Raw genomic sequence first — 27,327 nt, forward strand, 5'->3', positions numbered from 1 at the left:
CTTCAACTGAATGGAAAAATACAAGATTGCAAACCCTCCCATAGCAATCCTATAATGAAGGCTTTAAACTAACATGAACCCATTAAATAATGTCACATTTAATGAGTGCTTAAATAATATCATTAATAATGCAGTAATTGGACCTATTTACAACAAGAAAATGTATCTAACACTGTCTTCATTTCCGGCAATAGAGGTTGCTCAATGCTGTTTGACTTGTACTTGTTATTATTTAAAAAAACAAAAAACTTAAATAAGCCAGATATAATGAGCAAATCGGACTCTTCCGGGAACTGCAGCCTAATCATTTAATTTATTCTCTCCTAAAATATTGGTGTCTACTTTTAATTACATCAGGTGGGGATGTGCAATTATGGTTGTGCGTGCAGTATCTTAGAACCATCTGCAATTTCTTGGCCCAACTTCTTAGGCAGGAACCGTGCAATTTCACAGCAATTATCACCCCAAGAACACAAGCTACAACAGCCGTATGCCATGCATATATTCACTATCGTGCTTACCTCCTAAGGGTGGCGGGAGAGGGGAAGAGAGAAAAATAAAGTGGGCGGAAATACCAGTCTACCAAGGCAAGTTAATGTCAATGAATCTGGTAAAAAGCTAAAATGGATTAATCCACTAAACTGTTTTGAATTAGGGGATATGCTTTATGATATAAAGCATGAGTCTGCTGAGTATGCAGTAATGTTTTGTACTAATTTCACACAATCAGGACATTAGAAAAGCATACAGAATCCATGAGCTATTTCTCTGACCTTTTGTGACTGCAGTTAAATAAGGACAAACTGGAAAGCTACCAAGTGGTGGCAGGTTCTACAGTGAACTCTCCACATTACCTGTTATTTCTGCCTCTGTTACTAACAAAAGTACCTTTGATTATCTTCAACTCTTTTGCGAAACAGGCCTGCATTTTGGAACGCAGAATATTCCATGCTCCTTGGAAAAAATTCTTGAAAATGAGTTTAATATTACTACCACGCAATAGTGTGTTTACTTTCTTCCCAAGCTCTGGTTGGGCCTAGGATTCAAGTGAAGCTGAAACCTGGAGCAGACAGTCATTTCTCTCTCAAAGACTGAACCAGATGACCACAGTTAATTTTAAGGAAATAAAAGTCAACAAGGGACATTTTCCTAGACTCATAGTTGGTTTAGTGTGATATGTGGATCAGGCCCTATCTTCAGAGATATTAGCCCATTTGGTATGACCAGCAAATTTGGTAAGCATCTGGTCCACTCCTTCATCTAAGTTACTTATAAAAGAAATTAAACACCACTGGGATTGAAATACAGCACTTCAATCTTTAAAATAAATGACCAAACATCACATTTAATACGGTCTACCAGCCATATATTGTAGTCTTCCAGATGACCCCCACTCCTCCAAATAAGTTGTGTAGTCTCAGGTAGGCAACTTTATCAGGCTCCTAGTGGGCTTCCTTACATGGTTGACAGGTTGCAGTAATAGCCAAAGCATGGCTATTAACACTGCCTTCATCTGGGTCAGTGCGTTTGTGATATTTTCTGAATCTGTTGCTTGGCTACATAACCCACATATGACCCAGTGGTAAAGTCACAGAATGTGAGAGAAAGAGACATGCACCCAGAACACAATAGTGGACACGTCAAGCTTGAAAATAATTACTATGCCCATAGAGAGAACAAGTAGCTTTGTTTATGAAATATTCCCAGCCTAGACAAAGCTAAGCAAAATTTCAATCCTGAAATAATACTGTATTACTGTTGTTAATTGCTTCTATTTTTCCATTCAGAAGTAGAAGCTACCCCAATGTAGAATGAAAATGGGTGGCAGCCTCTGCAGTGGATTGGCTGCAAGTTGGCAGTTATAAATACAGTATGAATTCACTGAAAACTTTACCACTTTGCTTTTCACAACAATAAAATAGGTGAAAGAGCTAAGAGAATTTTGGAGTAAGAGAATTACCTTTACTATAGGACAAAGACAATGAAAGGACAGCAGGCCACAAACAGGCATGTTGTTTAACCGATATTAAAACACAGACAATATTCTGTTGAACAAGAACAAAGCCGACAGCCTGAAATGAACAGTCCCAAGTTTCTAATTTTATCACTGGAATTTGATTTTTTGCACAACACTGTCTGCCAGAGACCAATCCTTACAACCTAAGCTTCACAAATCTCCTAGTCTGAAAGGATTAGTTGTATTAAAAACTGTATGCTCAACGCTGCGACCTATCAAATTCATTTAACTGAACCAGGGCACATATTGCTGCTAATCCATTGCTGCTTATCTGTTTACCATGGCCTTTGTATGAAAGCAGATGACCTCTTATTACTTGGCCAGTGCTTTAAAAAGCCCAGCATGATGGCTGTAGCCATTAGTTGTCTCTAAATTCTGTTTAGCTCAGTGGTCAGCATCTCCTCTGCATCCAGAACAGCTAACGTATATTCTCCAAGTAGGCCTGGGAAATAATCCTGGAGGGTTTATGTCAGTCAGTGTGGACAATGCTAAGCTAGATGGACCAATGTTCAGACATTGTATAAGGCAGCTTCCTAGTTTATGTGAGGGGATGATTTTACTATACAACCACAACCGCAGAGGAATGAGAACATAGAAAGCTGCCTTATTCAGAGTCAGACCCTTGGTCCGGTATTATCTACATGGACTGGCAGCAGCCCTCCAGGGTTTCAGACACGGTAGGGATATCTCAGTCCTACCTGCTGATGCCAGGGGTTGAACCTGGGACCTTCTGCATGGAAAGCAGATGCTTTGCAACTGAGCTATAGCTCTGTCCACAATGGTGTCATGGGAAGACTTGACTCATTGCACGGCTTGATTCTTCCTATGTCTGGCAGGCTGCATGCAGCCACAGCCAGTATACAGGTCATTTCTAGTCAGTAACTAATTGGTAAATAGTTTCCCCTTTATCTAAACCTTAAAGAGCAAATCAGGGGAGCAAGGAAATGCCATCTCACCATGTGCTAGAAACATAGTACCGCATGTTGCAATCACCATATGAAACAACATTTCCATTAACATTACAAATGTTTTTTCTTTGCTCTGGTGAAAGCTAACGTACATAGTTGAATAGAGGCCTGTAACCCAGCGGAACCACAGCTTAGGTCACTCATTCTACAGTTTTATCCAGTTACCTCTACTCTCAACAGAACCACATCCACAGCTATAGTTCTCTCAAGCTGTTATATGTACCTTTTGTCAGTCTTGCATCAAACAAACAGACTTTTGATGTGAATATTGGTGTCTGTTATAACCCCAGGTCTTTGGTACAAAGAGGAAGTGGGAAGAATCAAGACACAGAAACAAACAGCTGCTGATATAGGAAGAAACAGCCTACAGTTTTCTTTCAACCATTTCTGATTACCACATTGTAAAAAATCAGGGAATTAAACTATGGGTAAGCACCTCTAAAGGGCAGTGTATCTCTTTGTCCTGGCTCTCTTTGTCCAGTGGGGAACTGGAACTCACAACTCTGGTTTTGCCAATGGCTTTCACTTTCAGATTAAGAGTGGGACATAAGGCAAGTCTCAGGTTGCAAGGATCAGCAGTTACATGAGAGGTCAAGGTCACTGCTAGGCAACAAGTGAGGTTTCCCCTGTCCCTTCCTTTTGAAGGAGAGGGTGAGCACAGCATTTTCCACAGGATGTGACTGGAGTCCTTACATTGGGCAGGCAAATGGGCACTCCTAGTGGGTTGGTTAGGGGAGGTTTGTATGCATCTCCATATCCTAGGCAATGGAGGCAGGGTGAGTGCTGGCTTGGCATAAGGAGAGACTCCTGGGTAATAGAAGAAGGTGCCAGGGGTGGCTACTTGGCTGGAGAAGCTATGGGTGGGGCATGCCCGGAAGAGAAGTAATGGGAGGCACTTAGAGTTTGCCTGAGCCTCGTTTGGAGAGCGAATCTTTGCCCCCTTACCCATTCTGACCCTCCTCAGAATCAGACATCTCTTGGGCTTTGGAATCCACTATTCCCACTCTGCAGGGACCCCCTCCAGAGTCCTCCAGATCTAGCTCCCCAACCACTTCCTACTCACAACCTTTGACTGCCTCTCCATGACACCTCTAAGGGATTCATGACACCCTTTTGAAACTGCTTGAAGTACAAAAGGCAGGAAATCTTCCTTCACAGAGACTGAATTCAGGATGTTTATTGTTGCATTTTCCTATCTACTTCATACCCTTGCTCAACAGGATAGTACAGGAAACTAGAAATGTTGTTTCCAAATGACTTTTGCTGTTATGAAAGAGGCCCAAACCAACTCCTGTTGTAACAAAATATTCAGCTTTTGCCATATTAAACAGGTACTTTCCCTTTTGATTCTGTGTATACTTGCACAACAGTCTTATATTCTCAGTAGTGTGTTGTATTACCTGGTTGTGTTACTTGCTTGAAAAGGAAATCTATTTTGAAAAGAAGGAAGATTATATAAAATGACAGCTTTAATCAGTATCTCTTAGATGAAACAGTAGGCTAATTCAATGGAATTATACCTAGATACAGTCTTCTAGTAAAATGAAACAAAATTCATAGAACCTTAATCAGCATAGTTTTCAGTATAGTAATGAAAAGGAAAATATGAACAAGTCATTCCAGTATCTCAGACATGCTGGTTCATTTTACCCCATCAAAGGCATTCACATGGAGTTAATATGGACAGAATTTATATGTCTGAGGAAGACAGCGGAAGAAGAATATCCTAATTTCAGCAGTAACTACTAATGTAGTTTTGACGATTATATGAGGAAACAGTATGAAGTAGCCTTATGAGGAATGGTTGATGGAGCTGGGTATGTTTTACCTGAATAAAAGGAGACTAAGAGGAGCTATAATAGCCATCTTCAAATATCTAAAGGGATGCCACATGGAAGATGGAGCAAGCTTGTTTTCTGCTGCTTCAGGTGGTAGGACCCAAACCAATAGATTCAAATGACAAGAAATTAGGTTTCGACTAAACATTAGTAAGAACTTTCTGACAGTAAGAGCTGTTCAACAGTGGGACATACTCTACTGGAAGGTGGTGGACTCTTCATCATTGCAGGTTTTAAAGCAGAGGTTGGATGGCCATTTATCAGGGATGCTTTAGTTGAGATTCCTGCATTGAAGGCACTGGATTAGATGACTCTTGGGGTCCCTGCCAACTCTACAATTCTATGATTCTATTATATACCTTAGTCTCATTGTTGTCATTACAGAATTGAGTAGGGAGGAGGATGGAGAGCATGACTACAATTAGTTGGCTCTGCCTGCCTGTCATTGGCTTTTGTACCATCTGCTCTTGGCCTTTCTGCCTTCCACCCTACCACTCCAATGCACATCAGCCAACATTGCATCTGGTGGTTTTAGCCAGCTCATGCAATGGTTTCCACTTGCCCAATGGGACTTCCCCTTCTTTTCCTCCCCTTTCCTCTTCTGCACCCCCAAATTTTGTGGTGGGGGGGGGGAGAAGTCTTTTCACATTTGCTCATGTGCCAACTGTTATTGCCTACTAATTATCATCTATAAAGGACCTGAGATATGCTGACTGATGTACAGAGATTTTTAAAAACACCCCTGCCTTCAAGCTTACCATTACAAGCTTGCCAACCTAGCAGTTGGAAAGCACACCAGTGCAAGTAGATAAATAGGCACAGTGGTACCTTGGGTTACATAAGCTTCAGGTTACATATGCTTCAAGCTACAGACTCCACTAACCCAGAAATAGTACCTCAGGTTAAGAACTTTGCTTCAGGATGAGAACAGAAATCGTGCTCTGGTGGTGTGGCAGCATCAGGAGGCCCCATTAGGTAAAGTGGTGCTTCAGGTTAAGAACAGTTTCAGGTTAAGAATGGACCTCCGGAACGAATTAAGTATTTAGCCCGAGGTACCACTGTACTGCTGTGGCGGGAAGCTAAACTGTGTTTCCATGCGCTCTGTTTTCCATCATTGTGTTCTGTTGCGCCAGAAGAGGTTTAGTCATGCTGGCCACATGACGCAGAAAGCTGTCTGTGGACATATGCCGGCTCCCTTGGCCTCAACCCCATAGTCGCCTTTGACTGCACTTAACTGTCTAGGGGTCCTTTATCTTACCTTTTAACTTACCATCTAACACAAGCAGACAAGACCACTTAATAATATAAATCTCAATAATATTTTCCTCAAATGTTGATATCAGGTCTAGTACCCTTTTCAAAGGAATGGAGCATTAATGTTTATGAATAGTGCCCTAAAACCAACAGAGGTGCTTAGTTCAGAGTGCTGGTATGTCCATATTTGGTCCCAGAAGATCAGCAAGATGTGATAAGTTTTAGTGCATTGCTTGTTGTTACCAAGTATGCAAGCCTCTGCGCTTTAAAGAATGCCTACTGAATAACAAGGTTGATCCTGTATTAGAGTTCACATTTCACAACAAGGGACATTTAGCAAGAGAAAAAGCATAAAGCAGGCTTTGCTGTTGCATATGAGAATTAATTTTCATTAACAACCATCTTCTCTCACATGGAAAAATCATATTATCGTGGAACGAAGTTCTTCTCCCCACCCCACAAACTAGCATTTTATTTGTCTTCCCAATTCACTGTGTCACATATTCCACTCAGAATGCAAGCTTCTTTAAGCACGAAGGGGGGAAAAGGTTTTGCTGCCACCTGCAGGTTTTGGTAGTCAATATCCATCTATAATTTAAAACATGCCACAATAACCGCCTATTTCATTCCACACCTGTAAATTCAAGTATTCTCATAGAAACATAGAGCCATAGAATCTGTAATAGTTAAAAACCTGATGAAGACTGTCCAACTTTCCATACTCACTAGTATGCTTCATACAATTCAAAACAAAGCCATGCTTCATACTGTAGTACAATTGACATAATCCGAATTTGTCATCCAAATTAAAATCCTCGATATTTGCAGATGATCATGTACTTTTAAATTATATTCCTGTAACACTAGGATTAACAGAAGGACAGCAAACACAGACTCTACAAGCTCTTGTGGTTGCTAAGAGATGTATTATTTAAAGCTTGAAAGGATAAATATGCACCATCTACTATGCTATAGTTTGAAGACCTTAATGTCCTTGCTGCATTTGAACATACTTTCTATACACACCAGATTCATTCTGATATCTATTTGGATATTTGGAGGGCATATATCCATGCATTTGTATTTGTTGTAGTGTGAATGCAAGCTGTCCCCCCCCCCCTTTTTCCCTTTTTTTTCTTCCTTTAATACATTTGCAAAAGGAAAACAATGGCACACTCCAGATAACATACCTTGTTCTGACTTAATTAAAAAGAACAGGAATTGCTCATAAACAGACGCAAATGGGTCCTGATTAATCAATGCGGCTGACCACAAGAAAAGCTTCTGAGAGTTGAGACTCTGGATGAATTTGTCACTCTCTAGATTATGGTCATTTTAGGTTATACCTGCTCAACTGCGTCTGAACTCATTAAAACTAATGTAACTGAAATATTGGTTAAAGAACACCAGCTAAACACCAGTTTATGTTCAGTCCCCTAAACAAACAAGGCATTTCACTATATTTATTTTTACTTAAATTTGTTTTCATTTTTAAAAATGGTTTTGGTACTATGCTAACCAGCTACAGTGGTACCCCGCAAGACGAACGCCTCGCGAGACGAAAAACTCGCAAAACGAAAGGTTTTTTCGTTTTCGAGTTGCCTCGCAAGACGAAGTTCCCTATGGGCTTGCTTCGCAAAACGAAGCTTGCCCCGGGGACAGCGGGTCTTCTCTTTTGAAGCAAGGGGCGGCGGGGAGATCGCTATCTCCCACCAGCCCCTTGCTTCAGAAGAGGTCCGGGGGCAGCGGGAAGCGCTTCCCGCTGCCCCGACCTCTTTTGAAGCAAGCTGCTGCGCTTCTCCCCGCAGCCGCTTGCTTCAAAAGAGGTCCCGGACCTCTTTTGAAGCAAGCGGCTGCGGAGAGAAGCGATCTCCTTGCAGCTGCTTGCTTCAAAACAGGTCCGGGACCTCTTTTGAAGCAAGCGGCTGCGGAGAGAAGCGATCTCCTTGCAGCTGCTTGCTTCAAAACAGGTCCGGGACCTCTTTTGAAGCAAGCGGCTGCGGAGAGAAGCGATCTCCTTGCAGCCGCTTGCTTCAAAACAGGTCCGGGACCTCTTTTGAAGCAAGCGGCTGCGGAGAGAAGCGATCTCCCTGCAGCCGCTTGCTTCAAAAGCTGCCCCCGATCTCTTTTGAAGCAAGCGGCTGCAGGGAGATCGCTTCTCTCCGCAGCCGCTTGCTTCAAAAGAGATGGGGGCAGCTTTTGAAGCAAGCGGCTGCAGGGAGATCGCTTCTCTCCGCAGCCGCTTGCTTCAAAAGAGATCCGGGACCTCTTTTGAAGCAAGCGGCTGCGGAGAGAAGCGATCTCCCTGCAGCCGCTTGCTTCAAAAGAGGTCCCGGTGCTGCGAAGCCGGGCGGGGGGGCAGGAACACCTGCCCCAGCCACCCCGCTTCGGAACGCTGCCCCGAAGCAGGGTGGGGGGGCGGGAACACCTGCCCCCACCGCGAGCTTCGGAGCGGTGCTGCGAAGCCGGGCGGGGGGGCAGGAACACCTGCCCCAGCCACCCCGCTTCGGAACGCTGCCCCGAAGCAGGGTGGGGGGGCGGGAACACCTGCCCCCACCGCCGAGCTTCGGAGCGGTGCTGCGAAGCCGGGCGGGGGGGCAGGAACACCTGCCCCAGCCACCCCGCTTCGGAACGCTGCCCCGAAGCAGGGTGGGGGGGCGGGAACACCTGCCCCCACCGCCGAGCTTCGGAGCGGTGCTGCGAAGCCGGGCGGGGGGGCAGGAACACCTGCCCCAGCCACCCCGCTTCGGAACGCTGCCCCGAAGCAGGGTGGGGGGGCGGGAACACCTGCCCCCACCGCCGAGCTTCGGAGCGGTGCTGCGAAGCCGGGCGGGGGGGCGGGAAAACCTGCCCCAGCCACCCCGCTTCGGAACGCTGCCCCGAAGCAGGGTGGGGGGGGAACACCTTCTGAAGGCGGGCGGGGGGGGCCAAAGTCTTTGTCCCCCCTCCCTGCCTTCCCAGGGGCTTTTACATCGCCCCGGACAGCGGAGAAGTCCTCCGCTGTCCCGGGGTTTTTTAAAATGCTGGGGGTGGGAAGAAAAGCCCTTGTCCCCCCCCCAGCCTTCAGAAGAGGTCCGGGGACAGACTGTCCCCGGACCTGGTCTGAAGGCGGTTTCCCTAGGAACGCATTAATTGATTTTCAATGCATTCCTATGGGAAACCGTGCATCGCAAGATGAAAAAACCGCAAGACGAAGAGAATTGCGGAACGAATTAATTTCGTCTTGCGAGGCACCACTGTACTATCCAATTTGGAAACCATAAGCAGCATTCACTTTGCAGTTATGCTGAGATGTATACATTTGAGAAAGCTATTGCACATGCTCAGATGACAGTTTCATGAACAGGAGTTTGGATGAGGGAAAACCCAACAGGCAACGAACATTACATCTCTCTAATAATACTAAATAATAATAATAATTTATTATTTATAACCAGCCCATCTGGCTGGGTTTCCTCAGCCACTCTGGGTGGTTCCCAACCGAATATTAAGAACACAATACAGCATTAAACATTAAAAACTTCCCTAAACAGGGCTGCCTTCAGATGTCTTTTAAAAGTAGGATGGTTGCTTATTTGCTTGACATATGATGTGAGGCTGTTCCACAGGGCAGGCGCCACTACCGAGAAGGCCCTCTGCCTGGTTCCCTGTAACTTCGCTTCTTGCAGTGAGGGAACCGCCAGAAGGCCCTTGGAGCTGGACCTCAGTGTCTGGGCTGAACGGTGGGGGTGGAGACGCTCCTTCAGGTATACAGCACCGAGGCCATTTAGGGCTTTAGAGTCACATGCAAAGTGACTTGAAATGCAGGAGTGGAAAACAAACTTGCTGCATTTTGAGCTGCTAATGTGTGCACAGCCTCCTTGTTAACTCTTACCTACATATTTGCTGACATTCTTAAAAAAAAAAAAAAGCCTGGAAGGTTTAAAGAGACAATATTTCCCTTTGCAGAAGCCATGCTAAATCTTCCTCAGTAGGCTTGATCTTCTATGCAATAATTCTAGATTAAATGATCCTTGTCACCCACTTTACCCAACAGAGAAATTAAATTGATGCACCTGTAAACCCACCCCCACCCCAAATCCTTTTCTCTTTTTTTGATTTTTTGGGTGGGGGGTCAGAAGTGTTAAGTTAACTACCTCATAATACTATGGTAGAGAGGCAAATTTTAGGGGTAAGTTGTATATTTTTGCTGAAAGATCAGCTCTCTCTCTCTCTATATATATAAACTTTTATTTTGCTTTAAACAGGTACATATAAATATAGACAACCAAAATTATAAAGGAAAATTCCTTAATAGTAATAGAAAAAACTACAAAAAATATTGAAGTACATGACACAGAACATAAGCAACTATGGGAAAGATAAAAGAAAAGAAAAAAGAAAAATAGAAAAAGAAAGGAAAAGGAAAAGGAAGATGAGCCAAATCAGGAAAGCTCATCTATTGTACACTTCTGTCAAGCTCACAACAGATCATTATTCTTATCAATTATCTCTATCTGCATTCCAAAGGAAACCCTCATCTTGGTATCAGGGAACATTTCTCTATGCGGTATCATTCTAAACATAGACAGATCTTTCTTGTTGAGCCCTTGTCCCCTAAATAATTATTTAAACATTCCCATTCTTCTTTCACCAATTTTTTAGGTTTATCTCTTATTGCATCTGTCAGCTTTGTGAGCTCCAAATACTCGCACAATTTGACTACCCATTCCTCTTTAGTGGGTGTATTTTTATCTTTCCAGTGTTTTGCCACTATAACCCTTGCTGCTGACGTTGCATACATAAATAGCCTAGTTTTGTTTTGGGGAATATTATCTGAAACCATTCCTAGGAAAAATTCCTCCAGTTTCTTGCTAAATGTAGTTTTTATCAATCTCTTTATCTCTTCATAAATCATGTTCCAAAATCTTTGTATCTCTAGACAGGACCACCACATATGGTAGTATGTTCCTATCTGTTCCTTACATCGCCAGCACTTGTTATTGTTTGATTTATTTATTTTTGCAAGTTTTACAGGGGTCAGGTACCACCTATAGTACATTTTCATAAGATTTTCCCTTATATGGAAACAAGCCGTGAATTTTATATTTTTAGTCCATAATTCATTCCAAATATTGGGTTTGATCGTATGTCCCAGGTCCCTCTCCCATTTTACTGTAATTTCTTTGATATCTTCAGCACTTTTTCAAGCAGAGGGGGAGTCCTCCATTATCTACCTTTCCACTGGAGGCTGGCTTTCCCTACACATTACATTGTATTAGCATTAGAAGGGATTCTACGTGTGTTCTTGTACTTAATTTCACTTTTCAAATTCAATAGCATAGCTGTTCAAACATAAGCTACAGTTTTCTTTACCAATAGCTGCTGTCAGTGAATTGGGGCTTCATATCTCTAGTGAAGTAGCCGTGGTGTGCATACATATTTTATACCATTCACCCAGAGCTAAGGATACAGACCACTTTACTTATCTGAGTTGTACATACTTAGCTTCTATGTCCATTCCAATAAGCCAACTCTCATATGCCTGCCTACAGGAATACAACTAAGGGGGTGACATGAGTTTTCCAGCTGCTCAAATAACTGAGAAGCTCAGCTGGCTTCAATCCTTCATCCCTTCTGCTGTGTCCTCAGATCATTTTTCGTGATGCTCTTTGTTCTTTGCCCATATCAAAATCCTTGTGCTCAGAATGGAGTGCCATATTTAAGGCACCAGATAACCCCTTTTAGAAAGACAGTTATCCCCCATGTTTTTAGGTGTTGTAAGCTGTTCTGGGGATTGGAGAAAAGGTTATAAAGCAAAAATAGCCACAACACTGCTGTGAGGGAGAATGTGAGGGAGAATGTCCCCCCCCCAAAAAAAAATCCCTTCAAAAGGAATCTGAATCTTAGCTATTCCCATGAATTTCACATTTTTATAGCATTCTAAAAAGCAAAATAACTGTTGTGTGCAATCAAGACATTCAAGATTCTACACAGTTGCAACAAATAAATGCTACTCAGGAATCTGCTTGCACCCTGGCAAAACCACCTAGTAGGGGTGCCTTTGACCATACATAGGGTACCTTTCCTTCACACAAGAAACAGATTCAATATATGTGGGGACAAGAAGCAGGGATTCAGGATAAATGTGAGCTTTTGATAGTCTTATATTCAGCATGTTCCTACCTGAGTACCCAGGCAGGCAACCATCATATGAGTAAGGAGTTTAGCTGCAAACATTGAAGACCTGGTACAAAACAGGTGTGAACAAATAGCCAAGATCAAACCTGTTTGAACAAAAGAAAAACATGGGTTATACTAAGATTGTTATTTGGCAATAGGCCAGATTACAAAGGAGCCACAGAAATATGAAATATGAAATATGCAAGAACCTCAGTCTACCATATATTTAATTCAGACCATTTCATAAGACCCATTTCAAAGTTATTGCATCACTGCTTACAACTCCAGGCCAGCCTTTCATCTCTCCTGCTTCTGAGATATTTTCACAGTGTTTACCTTTTCCTGGAGAGTCACAGATACCTTATGGGAATTCTCAGTGCTAGAAAGTATTCATGCACGAACAATGACTGTTTCAATAAAGAACCTTTATGCAGCCCACAAATGTAGTAGGATAGGGTTGTCATACATCCTCTTTTCCCCTGGACACATCCTCTTTTTCAGGGATAAATTTTCAGTTTGGGTGGATTTTTTGAATTTTTGAAAGTTTTGAATTTTGCAAACAGAGCCAGGAAGTATGCATGTGAGTATCACTCTTTATTTTTTCCTATCTCTATGGATGCACCTGCTGCTCTCTGTACAAAGACTTGCTTTGCAAGCAGAGCCAGGAAGCGTGCATGCAAGGATCACTCTTAACCTTTTCCTATCCCTAGGGTGCACCCGCATGGTGGATGTTGGGATTGGGCTCATCATGTAACGGCAGATTGAACAGGTGCAACCTAGACCTCTCGGAGCTATTTGCCATGCTGATGCCCAGTAAACTGCCCATGATCAGGCAGGAAAGACTCCCTGAAGGGGTCTCTGCTGGCATCTCCCTTAGCAGGTCTCTCTTTCTCTCTGTCTCCCCTTCCATCCTTCCTCGCTTTAGGGTCTCCCATATACTCCTATGCATGCCTCAATGCCAGAAAACCCACCCCAAATCAGTGCATTATCCATTGATTGGTTGACTCTATTCTGCAATATTAGAAAGACCTAAGAAAAGAAAGAGAGCTTGCTGGTAAAGTGTGTTATGTATTCAGTGGTCTGTGTTTGCCTGAGCCTGATTCTGGACTAAGGATTCTGAGCTCCTGTGTTCTGATTCGATGCATGATGTCCAATCACAGAACATTTCAGGATTTGGGCCTCTGCCATTGGCCCATGAAATCTGAGTCATGATTTGCAGCTTAGGAGAGTAGACAGCCAATCACGTGGGGAGTGGGAGTGGCCCAGGCTTCCAGGAATGTATATAAGCAGTTGCTTTGCCCCTGTTTCTTAGTTATGTAGTTCAATAAAGGTTCTTGCTGTCATCACTGTGTCTTGCCTCATGGAAACCTACCTACACTTCAAAGAGGATCCCCCCAAGCTCTCTCAGTTCTAATTAAAAGTTCTTTGTCTAAGACCAGTGGGCTATTGGATAGCTAGTGCAGACACGAACCAAATCACATTGGGTACCTCTAAACACAATTCTTGAATGTAAGTTAAAATACACAGCTCTCATGTAAGGTCAGGGAAAGGCCCCCTTCCCCGTGTCCGTGTGTGTTGATTTATACATCTTGAAATCTTAGCAGACTGAAGAAGCTAGCAAGGGAAGTTCTGGGGGTTGGGGTGGGGGAAATGGCTGAAGCACTTGGCACCCCATTTCTCTCCTAAAAGCTTTGCTCCTTTCCTTTGATCACCATACTGCTTGGATCTTCATATTGTATTTTGTATATTGTATTTCAGACACCTGAAGGCAGCCCTATATAGAGAAGTTTTTAAATGTTTAATGTTTTATTATGTTTTTATATATGTTGGAAGCCGCCCAGAGTGGCTAAGGCAACCGATTCAGATGGGTGGGGTACAAATAATTAATTATTGCTGCTGCTGCTGTTATGGAATAAAGGTAAAGGTAAAGGGACCCCTGTTATGGAATAGGATGTCCCTATTTTCATCTGAGAAATGTTGAAGGGTATATGGTGTGTGAGTCCACGGTGATGGAAGGCGATGTGTCTCCATGTCCTCTTTTTCGCTCTTCACAATATGACAACCCTATTTAAACAGGACAAACTGCTGGGCTGGGTAAGATTTGGTGTCTAGATGTATTTGAATTTCAGCCAATGGATTTTACTCTGCATATTCATTTTGGGCCTGCTACATTTGTAGGGTTACACTTAGAAATATTAGGCTGGTAACTAAAATATAAGGTCTTGGATCCACAGTTGTGAACTGGATACTTCTGTAGGCAGAAGTCAGGAGGGAGAGGGAAAAGCCATTTCTGCCCATTCCTCTTCCACCCTGCAGCCTCCTGTGCTCCCAAAATCTGCTCCGGGGAATCAGAACTGGAGAGGAGAGCTGCTGGGGGAGGGGGAATAAATGAAAATTGCAAGCATCTCTGCTGGACCTGGCTCTTTTCTGCAAAGAAAAGCATCCCTACTGAACAACAGGACAGAATCCAACCTATTGTGTGAAGAAGTCTAGAAGTCAAAAGATAAAGCTTTGGCCTACTTGGCACAACTGTAGAATCATTTTACCAAAGTGTGATTCCCTTTGATTTCACTCAAACAGTATGATTCTATGCATGTCTACTCAAAAGTAAGCCTACTCCCTTTGTAAAGTGTATATAGGATTGTAGTGTAAGGTCGCTAGTTCCTGTTAACTAAAAGAATCTGAGATTTATTTTTACCCTTTGGTTCAAAGTTCAAGAGAGCAGGAACTCTGGGATTTTTATATTTGGGCATGTCCTCCTCTAGAGTTTGATTATGGGTTATAGCTTATTTTGTCTTGGATCCAAAAGAATCACATAACTAGTTTCATGTGCCCGAGGGAGGTTTGGACTTGTATGACTTTGTCCTCCATGCTGCACCAACAAATTTCTTTTAAAAACTGAGGGGAGTTCCAAAAGCCATTTGTGATAAGGCACTGAGGTCTGGGATTCCGGGGGCGGGACAGGGGGGAAGAATCAAAAATTCACTGTGTGCTGAAGCAGCTCTTTGAATCATGGCCTATGTGCTTTCTGCTATTCAGTGCATTCCAGAAACAATACTTTTTACGCATTATTTGCTTTTAAAAAATCAGCACACAATTCATAAACATAAAAATAAAAATGTTATCAACTGACCAGAAATGCAGATGAAACCAGATGAAAAGAAAGCTTCGTTGTAAGAAGACAAGCTGTCTGTTTGTGCATAAGCTGCGTAAATAGACATGTGCGAACAGGAGCATTCCACGTAATCTGAGGAATCATCTATCACTTTGCAGAACTGACTGTCAGACAACCAGCTACAGAGGAAACAAAGGTCAACGATGTTAATTCATTAGTCTTTAGTCTGGAAATCAATAATAATACAAACATGAGCAAAATGTGGAATATTTTGAGTTGTGAGCTCCATCACAAGGATAACATACTCTTCCAACTCCTCCCAAGTAAGAGTTAATGCACCTATTACATGTGCCAAGGGGAAATACTTTGTGTGGTAATGAGTGACTGAGAACGCGGGATATCAATGCAAAATTTGTTGGAGGCAGTAGGCCTTTGAAGGCCAGTTGCTGGGAATCACACGCAGTCAGGTCCTGCTTTCCGGCTTCCTGTTGCAGGCACAATGAGAACAGAATGCTATATTAGATGACCTGATCCGGTAAGCTCTTCATTTATTCTTAAAAGAAAGGATAGAATTTGAACAGGTTAATGTCTAACCTCACAGGGCAGGAGGGGGGCGGGGCGAGTTAGATTCTGGTGGCAGATTCTTGGATTTGATAATTTTGGAGAACTTGTCAGCAAGAAAAAGTCTAAAAATGTAGCCTGGCAAATTAACTCAAGCAGATGAAGTAAATATGTGTTGATATGCCAAAGAGACTGCAAGCTCTGGTGTGCTATCACTGATCCCATGCCAAGCCTAAGGTGGTCCAGGCTGAGGCCTGGCATAATGATCCATGTGGCATACTTAGTCTTGCTCCAAGTCTACAGAAGTCCTTCCCAGGGATACTCTCTTACCCCATGGAATAGGGTAGGGTTCATTGTTAATTTAATGGCAATTATTATTGTGCTTCTCTCTCACTGCAGCAGTGTCAAATAAGCCCTTACTTGGCACCCCAACACAGATCAGTGATGCTTTCTACAAACGTCTGCAGACCAGGTTTGTTCCCAGAGCATTGAAAAGATTCTGGTCCAGAAATAATCTAAATCTGAATTTGACTATTTAAAAGTATTAGCCCCAACTCAAAGCCAGTGAAAATGTTTCGTTTTTTAATGAAGAATTTGCTTTTAAATAGACCATTGCATTTTTATGCTTCCCTGAGATATAAATGAGTATATATCATTTTTAGGTTGTCTTTCCCGGCAGAAGTCTTCTCAGTGCAGTCAAGAATGAGAAAATATACCTTTCAGCAGCCTGATTCCAAAGGAGACATAAAGACTTGTGTGGAACAATTCTGCTGTCTGTAGAATAAATTCGATAGGTGACCTCATTGTTATCTTTCAGTAGAAGAGGACTCTGACTCTTCAAACTCATTGAAAAAATCTGAAATGGGCAAAGTGGAGATTTATTCCCTATAAAAACACTCACAGAATCCTCATTTGTACACTAAATATGCAAAGCCAGACCTCTAGTCAATTTATCCTAGGCACCAGTTTTGTCAAGGTCTTAGACTTAGGGTAAGGTCTTTCCCATCTAAACCACCTCAGACACTTTACTTGAAGCTGCTGGGCACCATACCTGGGACCTCATAATGCATAAGTATATGCTCAGTTTCTGATGGGGCTACCTGCCAAACTCTATCTAGCCACGTGTCATGTGAAGGCCAAACATACAGGTCAATTATTGTTTAGATACAATTACGTTCAAAAAAACCCTGCTCTAAAATAAGGCTGTTATGCTATACAAACATATCACTAAAGGCAAAAAGGAACAACCATGGTCTCTGTGCTTATTCTGCTCCAGATTAATATGGTTGCTCTTCCAGATGGCAACTATATTAAGCACTTAAAAAAAACCCCGAACACATGTCTAAATTTAAAAGCAGGGAGCAACTAATCTTATAGCAGCAGCAAAATTAAGAGCGTGTGGACCTGATCAATGTTTGGACGGGAGATTCCTGGCAGCTCCATATAAACAGCTTTAAACTTTTTAGATTAGAAACAATTAAATAAAAATAAACATTATACCTTATTTTTTAGGGCAGTTCCTTTGTCACCCATTATAAACCATTGCTGGCTACTATACTCAGTGACTTGAATGAACCTACAATTTTCATTTTCAGAATGAGAAACTTCCAACAAATGTTCAGGAACTCTGATGAAGTCGCCATCTTTTCCATCAAATCTGTGCCCATTGATTTGCTGTGGATACCAGTGATGGGCCATTATGACAATGTAAGGGCAATGGTCAAGGATGGTTTTGCCTCTGTTAAAACAGAAAAGGAGCAACACGCTCAAGAAATGGAAAAGCCATTTGCTACCTGTGAAAGAAACATGTGCTGGATAATGCTTGTCTTAATGCCTTTATCATCCTATTATTGGCCTATTAACTGGATCTTTCATATATTATTAATTACTAATATGTCTCCAAGCATTAATGCAGAAGTTTTGATAATATGACAGGAAAAGAGCTGTATTTTGGCATATGATCAATTCATCATATCATTCCATTTAAATAAAACAATCATGTGTTGTTTATTTCATAGAATGCCAGATTTTTTTAAAGAGCTTACTCTGCTCACTTCACATATTAAGATCTCTAGTTCCACAGGGTTATTACGCATAGACAGAATCCCAAGTGGACATCAACATCCAGTTCAATTTCAGAATTATTCCTGGCTCATGCGGAAAGACTTACCGTTCACCCTGTGATCCACACAATACTCCAATAGGAAGAGAAAAGGCAAATTTCTCAGTAACATCAGCAAGGAAGCTGTAGCCTCGAGTATCCTTGCGTTTTGGGTTAATAAGTGCACAGAGGATCTCATACAAGAGACTTCGGTTCTTATCAGTGAGTGCCTGCTTTTCCCCCTCAGATATTATCTTAGGGAACAAAAAATGGGTCAAAGAATAAAAAATATTCCATGTGTACAGGTAGCAATCACACTTTCCTTCCATACCCAAACTAGTTTATTAGAATTAAGATTTTCCAAAGCCAACTAATGCTCTTATCCTAAAGACATTATTTGGAGGTGAACCCTAATGATTACAGTTAAGTCCCCCCCCCCCTATATAAGGGTCATGACCTTGAGTTCCCTCAAGTGGCCAGTGCAAATTCACTTACAGGCTTGAATACTGGCTCTATCACAGCATACAATATTGCCCATCCCAACTTACTATCTAAGTTGGGCATATGAACCAACAGCTTTCATATAAGAAGCAGGCTGGCAAATACTTTCCTAGTATGTTCTTGTTACAGAAGACTCATAGTCAGTTCTGCATAGGAGAACATAGCAAGATTTCCCCCCACAGAACCATGGCTGCTGTTTATCATTTTCATCAGCTTACATCCCCCAAGGAGTTGCTGCATCCATGCCTAAATCTAGGGCCCATTCATCATGGCCAAAGGAACATCTGCATATGTACCTTATCAATTATGTGCATCACTGCAGCAAGCTGCTCTTCTGTACTTTCTGTGACCACTTTGATGTTTAAATACTGGAGGACTCTGTTCAAAATTATGTCATCAAGTGGCTGGGACAACTGATCAGCCAGACCCCAGACTGCTTGAGAGTTTGAATCAGATACAATGGTGATGTTGGCAATACCATAGATGTCATCAACTCTGGCACCACCAGTAGGATTGAAAAGCACAGCCTGGAAACGTTTAGGAAATGGATTTAAGGATCCAGTATCTGGAGTGAGTGTTATATCCAGAACAGCATCTCTCTGCCCAGATGCAAAGGACAACGTTCCTTCAGATCTGGCAAAATCTTGCCCGGAAATGGCTGGTGAGATCATTATGCGGCCAAGAGCTTCAGGTCTCATCAGCTCCTATAAATAAATAAATAAGCTGTAGGTAAGGATTAAGCAATACTGTGCAAAGCCAGGTTTGCTTCAAATTATGAACATTTTAAAATGCATTTTTCATTATTATTTTTTATCTTGACTTCAAATAAAATTAATCAGGATGATGCTGGAAAATGTGTTTGGCAAAGTATTTCTAACAAAGTGCTAGGTTTGAGGCTGGCTAGTCAATGATGTATCGTGTTAGGCTGGGTTGTAAAATACATCTTTCTGAACTGTGTGGTCTGCGTCAGGAGAAGACAGGACCAGAACACATGTCGAATGGGAATTAGCAAGATTTGATTGATGAGCTTGGCACAGAAGTGTAACATCGATACTCCACCAGAGTATGGGGGCAACTGTTGCCACTGCTCTTAATGATGATTAACAAAGTACATTTCCTGGTCAACTAAAAATTGCAATAGTTCAGCTATGCCGGATAAAAGTCGGTTTAAACCAGTTCCAAACAGAACTGCCTATTCTTCCTTAAGTAAACCAGTGCAGTTACTTATGAGAACTGACATGTTAGAGAACAAAGTCATTGCCTGTCAGTTACTGGCAGAAACAACGGCTTATTTGCCCCTTCCAGAAGGCTCAGTGAGACCAGCAAGAATGAAGGAAGTAGGGAGTGATTTTTTTTAATAATAAAAAAAAACACCTAAAACTATTTGCAAGAGGAGAATGGGATAAGGATCTCAAGGCAAATTCCTTGTTCTTCCTGCCTCCTACTTGACTTCCTTTCCCTAATCTCCTTCATGCTTTGGCAATCTGCCATGCATGCTTGTTAAGACCATGGAGGTTGCAGAGTGTGTGATCTAAATGAGGCAAATGATCATCAACCTGCAATTTTCATAGTTTGATTCTTATGTATTAGTGTCATGACACTGTGAAAATGCTGTTTCTCCTAGCATGCACACAGTTGTATAATATAGTATCTCCAGAAAACACACACAGCAACAAAGTAAGTGTGCAAAAGTAACTCAAGGACACTTAATAAACAAAGCAGAACATTTGAAACTATGTTTTACTGAATCAGACCATCATTCTATAGGTTGGTATCAAACTCATTCTCTGAGTGGTAAACCTGATGGTAGTCAAAATGCTCCCATTCAAAATCAAGAGAGTTGCTACAACTGAGCTCAGTGAGACACAGGTCACAATTTACTCTTGCAAGTGTCAGCATAGCATAGCTGATGAAGTATGAGATTTAGACTAGGGAGACCTCGGCTCAAGCCCCAGCTTAGCAATGAAGGTCCTGGATGAGTGCAACAGTCGCTATCTCACCATCTAACAATAAGGGAAAGAATCCAAGGGCTTTTTCCAGTTGGGACTAGTGGACTCAGTTTTGGCACCTCTCAGGTGGACGCCATTGCATAAGAGAACGAGGGAGGTGTTCATGGTGAGTTCCGGCACCTCTTTTTCTAGGAAAACAGCCCTGAAGAAATCCATGCTGCAGCATGCTATTGCTGTAATTTGTATTGTAGAACTTTTGCAAAAAGCAAACACCTGCTAACTTTTTTCGTTGCATTAGAGAAGAAATGAAGATAGTATATACATTCGTGCATTAGTCCTACCTGAGTACTGTAGCCAACTGAGATGGCAAGTGCTGTGCTAGAATCTCTAATCACCTGAAGACTAATTAAAGTGGTCTTCTTATGGGCCACAGCCAGACGAGACCCCACAGCAAAGTAGATCAGACCCCGAGGAGAGTCACTTTCTGGGACTATTATGTAGGCAAATCTGGCACTGTGGTTCAGTTCTGCTCCTGCACCCACTTCATAGAGCTCCACAAAAAAATAGGTTTCAAATTCAGGTTCCTGAAAATCAAAAGGATACTCAGAACTCTGTAAATACTGATGCCAAACGGAACATCATTAAATGTGCTTTTGAACCATGTCTTGCTCTATTAGAGAATACATTTGTATATCATGCATTTCAAATCAAGGGATCAGCTCCACAAAGATTTCTGAGACAGGCTGGTCCTGAAAACAGTTTGCGTGATTATGTCTGTCATCTTATATACAACAGCTCTTTGGAATCTGAGGTCACTGTTTCCAGGATCTCCTGTGCATCTCTCATCTAAGCCATTCATATCACACATTGGCATGAGAGTCATTGCAGTTAGCATCCCAGGCCTGGGAAAGTAAACGAGCCCCTCCTTTGAAACAATCGTAACAAGGCACTACTTTTATGTCCTTTCATCCTTGGCTTCAAAGTATGATTCTCTCCAAGGTTTAAATATGCACTTAAAAGAAAATGGCATGAAACATCCCCCAAATGTTGCAATTTTCAAAATGAAATGGATTTTAAGGCACTTGTACATGAAAGTGCATATAAAAAAAATAAAATGACAAATATTCTCTACTACATATTGATATTTGAAAGCATTTCAGCTCCCTATAAATCTAAGAAAGCACGGCTTTGGAGGATACATTTGATATGCAATCTTCATCCCGCCCCCAAATTGCAGTCAAATGATCTCTGATTTTTCAACAAAAATGTTTCAAGTCCACAATTCCACTTTAAATCATGTGCTAAATAAGTAGCCTTTATTACTCCCAGAACAAATAGGCAGATTGTGGGCAGTAAGGCAGCAGTACTCAGGGAGAAAGCAAAGAAAGAGGACTTGCAAAGATCTTACTTTCTGGAGCGTAGCTTGGATGTCTTTGAGTGTTAAGTTCAAAGACTTCCATAGAGGATGAAAGATAAGGCTTTCAATGGCTACGACCCATGATGCCTGTGTTCTGCCACTGATGAACACCCAGTTCTGCATACTGGGTGTTCATCAGTATGCGGATGATACCCAGCTCTACCTCTCTTTCAAATCAGAACCAGTGAAGGCAGTGAAGGTCCTGTGTGAGTGCCTGGAGGCGGTTGGAGGTTGGATGGCAGCTAACAGATTGAGGTTGAATCCTGACAAGACAGAAGTACTGTTTTTGGGGAACAGGAGGCGGGCAGGTGTGGAGGATTCCCTGGTCCTGAATGGGGTAACTGTGCCCCTGAAGGACCAGGTGCGCAGCCTGGGAGTCATTTTGGACTCACAGCTGTCCATGGAGGCACAGGTCAAATCTGTATCCAGGGCAGCTGTTTACCAGCTCCATCTGGTACGCAGGCTGAGACCCTATCTGCCTGCGGACTGCCTTGCCAGAGTGGTGCATGCTCTGGTTATCTCCCGCTTGGATTACTGCAATGCGCTCTACGTGGGGCTACCTTTGAAGGTGACCCGGAAACTACAACTAATCCAGAACGCGGCAGCTAGACAGGTGACTGGGAGCGGCCGTAGAGACCACATAACACCAGTCTTGAAAGACCTACATTGGCTCCCAGTACGTTTCCGAGCACAATTCAAAGTGTTGGTGCTGACCTTTAAAGCCCTAAACGGCCTTGGTCCAGTATATCTGAAGGAGCGTCTCCACCCCCATCGTTCTACCCGGACACTGAGGTCCAGCACCGAGGGCCTTCTGGCGGTTCCCTCATTGCAAGAAGTAAGGTTACAGGGAACCAGGCAGAGGGCCTTCTCGGTAGTGACGCCCGCCCTGTGGAACGCCCTCCCACCAGATGTCAAAGAGAACAACAACTACCAGGCTTTTAGAAGACATCTGAAGGCAGCCCTGTTTCGGGAAGCTTTTAATGTTTGATGTATTATAGTATTTTAATATTCTTTTGGAAGCCGCCCAGAGTGGCTGGGGAAGCCCAGCCAGATGGGCGGGGTATAAATAAATTATTATTATTATTATTATTATTATTATTATTATTATTATTATTATTAGAGGCAATAATGCTTCTGAATACCAGTTGCTGGGGAGCACAAGAGGTGAGGGTGTTTCTGTGCTTGAATCCTGCTTGCAAATTTCCCATAAACATTTCTGTTTGGCCACAGTATGGGCACCAATTTCAAAAAGTGAGGTAACTTTACAAGATTAGATAGCAATCCTGGAAGCTGCTATAAGAATGGTGGGACAAAACTGACTGGAAAGGTATTCATCTCATTCTATAGGGTATGTATGCTAGCTAGCCAAGAGCTTCCCTTTGGGGCGAGCAACAGTCCAATGGCTAAAGCTCTAGAATTTTCCAAAGTTATTTGTGTACATGTGTGGAATTTCATGGATGTCACTGCACAGAAAACATGACAAAGAAGACCCAGTATATAGGACCCTTTCCTAAGTGTGAGCTGATGGTGTTTCAGGGCCAGTAGCTCAGTGATAGTCTGATGGTGCAGCAAGGAAGCACCTGCTCCCCTGCACCTCCCCTTGCTACACCCTATTTCTTTTTATGCCCTGAGGGGGGTAGTGAGGGGAGATAAACATGCCGTCTTCCTAAGCAGCCAATCTGAAATAAATAGTACTCACATTATCAGGCTTTATCTCAATAACAATTGTGCATTTTGTTTGACCAGCCTTGCAAGTGGCAACCCCTAGGACAGCTAGCAGTTCATTTGCCAGATTCGTGCCATCCTTCTGCAGGACAACAGATGTTCTGTTAAAGGTCACGCGCCAGGAGATTTTCACATCTTCGAAAGCCCTATCAACAAAGCAAACCAGAATAAACGCAACGACAGAGGCAGACATTTGGAAAACCAAAGCCAGCCCACCCACCCACATTTTCTCCTGCATTCCAAATGTAACACTGCACAGCAAAATGTTTCAAAGAAAGTGAAAGACATTCTCTTCATGGAATTACTTCCTAAAGCTGCTCTGATACATCTTACAGGAGCCAACTGGATTTAATTTGTATATGTTGCCTGCCCTTCTTTCTTAAGGTCCCAGGATGGGGTATAGCACAAAATCTAGCTGCTTTTGAGCTTGATGCTGTAACTCATCCTGGGACTTTAGGGTGAAGAGTGGGTAATGAATGAATGAATGAATGAATGAATGAATGAATGATAGCAATAATACCACCAGCACAATTGATTTGATTCCCACTTAAAAATGGAGGGCAGCAAGGCTACTTTTGAGCCTGAGATGAAGCAAAGCCAGAACCCACAACCTCCAACCCTAATCAGCTGACCATTGCACCTTACTTAGTGAAGTAAGCCATAAATCACAAGTGTGTGCAAAAAGCAAGGAAATTAATTTCACATCTCAGCTATTATGTATATGAGTTAGGTTGGTAGAGTGTTTAATTCTCTCATTTCTGTTCAGTTCTGGTAGACCGACTGACTGACTTAAATCATATTCTAAATTTATGAGGCAAGTTTGCCAAATTGCAGTAAACTATTAGAGCATCTGAAAGCCAAAGATTTATGATAAAAGTTCCATGAGAACCTCTTCTGCTCAAGGCAATTTCCTTGATTTCAAAACAACAAACATTATAGCATGTGGAGACAGCCCTTTTTACCAGCCGTGGCCTGCACCTGTTTGGTTGCCGGGTAACAATGAGTTGCACCTCCTTCTTTTCGGAATCTTCATCAAGCACGAGGCCACTTTGCGCCTCTTCACTGAATCCCAGAATTCCATTCTGAAGATCATTTCCTGGGTGAGAAATGGGTCATCCAGAATTATTGAGAAGCACATACTTGCCAATCAGTGTTCCATTATTCAAGAATTCATGCAGAACCTGAAATATCTCTGTGAATCTGAATGAGAAGGTATTATAAACATGAATTGAGAAACTGAAATATTCATGTTTGAAAGGAAATCCTGCCACAGTAAATAATAATAATAATAATAATAATAATAATAATAATAATAATAATAATACTTATACCCTGCCCATCTCACTGGGTTGCCCCATCCACTCTGGGCAGCTAATGTTGTGTGTACACATAGTCACACACTTTGGGGTTTAAGCTACATTAGAATCAGATATTTGCCATTTGGCTGCACACAATACTATCATCAAAGTGCAAAACATTTTTTTTAAAAAAGGTTAATTGAAACTTTGGACATTAAAAAAAAAAATCATCCACAGTTCTTCAGTGTTTTACAGGCATTTTGGGCAGTCTGACTTATTGCAAGGTTCATGGGCCTAGGGTGGCATTAAAATACAGAAAAACACAGAGATATAGTGTAGAGAAAAATAGAGAGTACAGCCAAACTGAGTGCCAGAGCAACACAAGGTTTTGAGAGCCCTGATCTAACACAGGCTGCTTTGTTGATATCACCTTTGAAATTTGAGATTAGTACAATGGCCCTGATTTGCCTTGTAATTTTGGTCCCAGCCCAGAAGGGCTGCTCATCCCTACTGTATATCTCATCAGCATGTCCCTATTTATTTATTTAGAAATACTACAGTTTTTCTCTAAGCACTTTGCATAAAACCAACAAAAATATAACGTTCAGCAAAACTTCTTAAAATCTAGATAAGCATAAGGTAATAACCACCTTAACAGTGTTTAATTTATTTATTGATTCCACTAAAAAGCTCCTACCTTTGATAATAATTGTGGCAAAACCTTGAAAGCCATGTTCATCCACAGCTTCTGTAATCTGAGCTCCCCCTTGAGGGTCAGAGAGCACAACATAAAACATTTCCTGTCCTTCAGGCTCATCGTCATCAAGAATGCTGACAGACACCTGACTTTCTCGTTCCCCTTCCAGCAATGTAACAGACAGAGTCAGCGCCTCAAAATCGACTCCTTCAATTGCCCAGGTTAGATTAGAAATCCCAGAGACAAGCTCAAAAGGGAATGTATCTGTCCCACTCTGAGCACTTATTCCACCAAATGTTTTAACAGTGACAGAAACATTTCCCACAAAACCCAGAGTCCTCCTAATATGAATCAGAACTGCATTGGGTGTGCTGCTGTCGGTGTCTTCTTCAGTGTAAATAATAGCTGGACCAAGACTTAAAATTCCATTATGGATAACGATATCACTTGCCAATATGGTAACTGATGCAACACTAAACTCTAGGTTCAAACGTGGATTCCATGTTGGGTCAAATGGGTGTGTAGCTATAACTTCCACAGATGTTAAGTTCACAAAAAATATTTCATCTCCTTCTGAAATGCTGTCATCAATTATCAAGATTTCAAACACAACCTCAGTCTGAAGGAGTCCAAAAACAAGCTCTCCATTATAAACAGGTTCAAAGTCTTCTAGTGGTTTGGCACTTCCTGCAGTGGTCTGATAGAACAGTTTTGTGAGGTTGCTTCGGTAGCCAAAAAGTCTTTGTACATACAATTTGACCATTTGTGCTTCTTCCCTTACTAAAATATTCGTTGAGTTAGGTGCAAACTGGAAGATTCCCATTGGTTCAATTTCAGCAACGGTGAAGCCTGGTCTGGAACAAAAACAAAGTGAAAATTGTAATTTGCGAAGACCTAGACCAGTGTTTCCCAACCTTTTTTGGGCAAAGGCACACTTGTTTCATGAAAAAAATCTCGAGGCACACCACCATGCCAGATGGGGAAAGGTCACTTTTTACTTATGTTAAAAAAAAATAAAAAATAGTAACAGCATAGAAGGTAATGGTTAGGCTAGCATCCCTCTTCCAAATATGCTAGGTTTTTATTTGCAGGGACTGTTCTACATGGGAAAGCATTCAGTTGCTCCGAAGTTTGGGGGGCCGCGGGGGTGGGCGCGCGTCCCAGGAGGCGGAGGCCAGCCCGGGCTGGGAGCCGCGCCGCGCCGCGGCCGGGGGGCGGTAGGCGGACCGCGGCTCCTAGGATGTGGAAAGGGGACGGCGGCGCAGGGGGAGGAGACCCGCACGGCTAGGGCAGCGCGCAGGGGGAGGGGAGCGGGCCGGAGGCGGACGAGGGGGGCCGCGATCCCGCGCGCCGCGAACATGGCCTCCTTCCCCGCGGGCCCCGCTGAGCCCCCCGGCCGGGGAGGGCGGCGCGCCCCCGCCGCCGAAGGAGAGCAGAGGCAGGAGGAGGACGACGAAGGCGCTGCCGAGGAGGCGCGCCAACTTCTGCCAACAGAGAAAGACAGAGGCAGTGGGTATGGTCTGGGGCTCTTTTGGAAAAGGTCTGGGCCCCCTCCCCAGGCTTGGTGGTCTGTGCTGTCTTTCAAAGCCCAAAGTTTGGCAACCCAGACTTTGCAGTCAGTCCTTGCTCGGGTCCCCCACTTCCAGCTGTGTGCTTTGCCAATGTGCATTGCCTTGCTGGGTCGGGGGAGCTTTCTGGGAAAGCCTTGGCAAGGGTCTATGAGC

At 42.8% G+C, this 27,327-nt stretch overlaps 1 protein-coding gene across 6 annotated transcripts in view; it reads right to left on the reverse strand.

Annotated features, from left to right (window-relative positions):
• The window catches only part of ADGRV1 (adhesion G protein-coupled receptor V1), a 246,928-nt gene that overhangs the window by 102,671 nt on the left and 116,930 nt on the right, over positions 1 to 27,327 (reverse strand). For 5 of the 6 annotated variants that reach the window (XM_083465098.1, XM_083465097.1, XM_083465099.1 and 2 more), the window contains 10 exons: positions 25,604 to 26,457; positions 24,587 to 24,704; positions 23,583 to 23,754; positions 20,808 to 21,050; positions 18,814 to 19,221; positions 18,086 to 18,270; positions 17,416 to 17,653; positions 16,632 to 16,771; positions 15,373 to 15,533; positions 12,243 to 12,343 (listed from right to left, as the gene is read on the reverse strand). In XM_083465098.1, coding sequence (XP_083321224.1) covers positions 12,243 to 12,343; positions 15,373 to 15,533; positions 16,632 to 16,771; positions 17,416 to 17,653; positions 18,086 to 18,270; positions 18,814 to 19,221; positions 20,808 to 21,050; positions 23,583 to 23,754; positions 24,587 to 24,704; positions 25,604 to 26,457 — 2,620 coding nt within the window. Of the gene's footprint in view, positions 1 to 12,242; positions 12,344 to 15,372; positions 15,534 to 16,631; positions 16,772 to 17,415; positions 17,654 to 18,085; positions 18,271 to 18,813; positions 19,222 to 20,807; positions 21,051 to 23,582; positions 23,755 to 24,586; positions 24,705 to 25,603; positions 26,458 to 27,327 lie in introns of those variants that run through there. The other variant, XM_083465102.1, reaches the window with a different exon arrangement.

Source organism: Podarcis liolepis (genome assembly GCF_965112155.1).
Source record: "Podarcis liolepis genome assembly, chromosome: 11".
Lineage (NCBI taxonomy): Eukaryota > Metazoa > Chordata > Lepidosauria > Squamata > Lacertidae > Podarcis > Podarcis liolepis.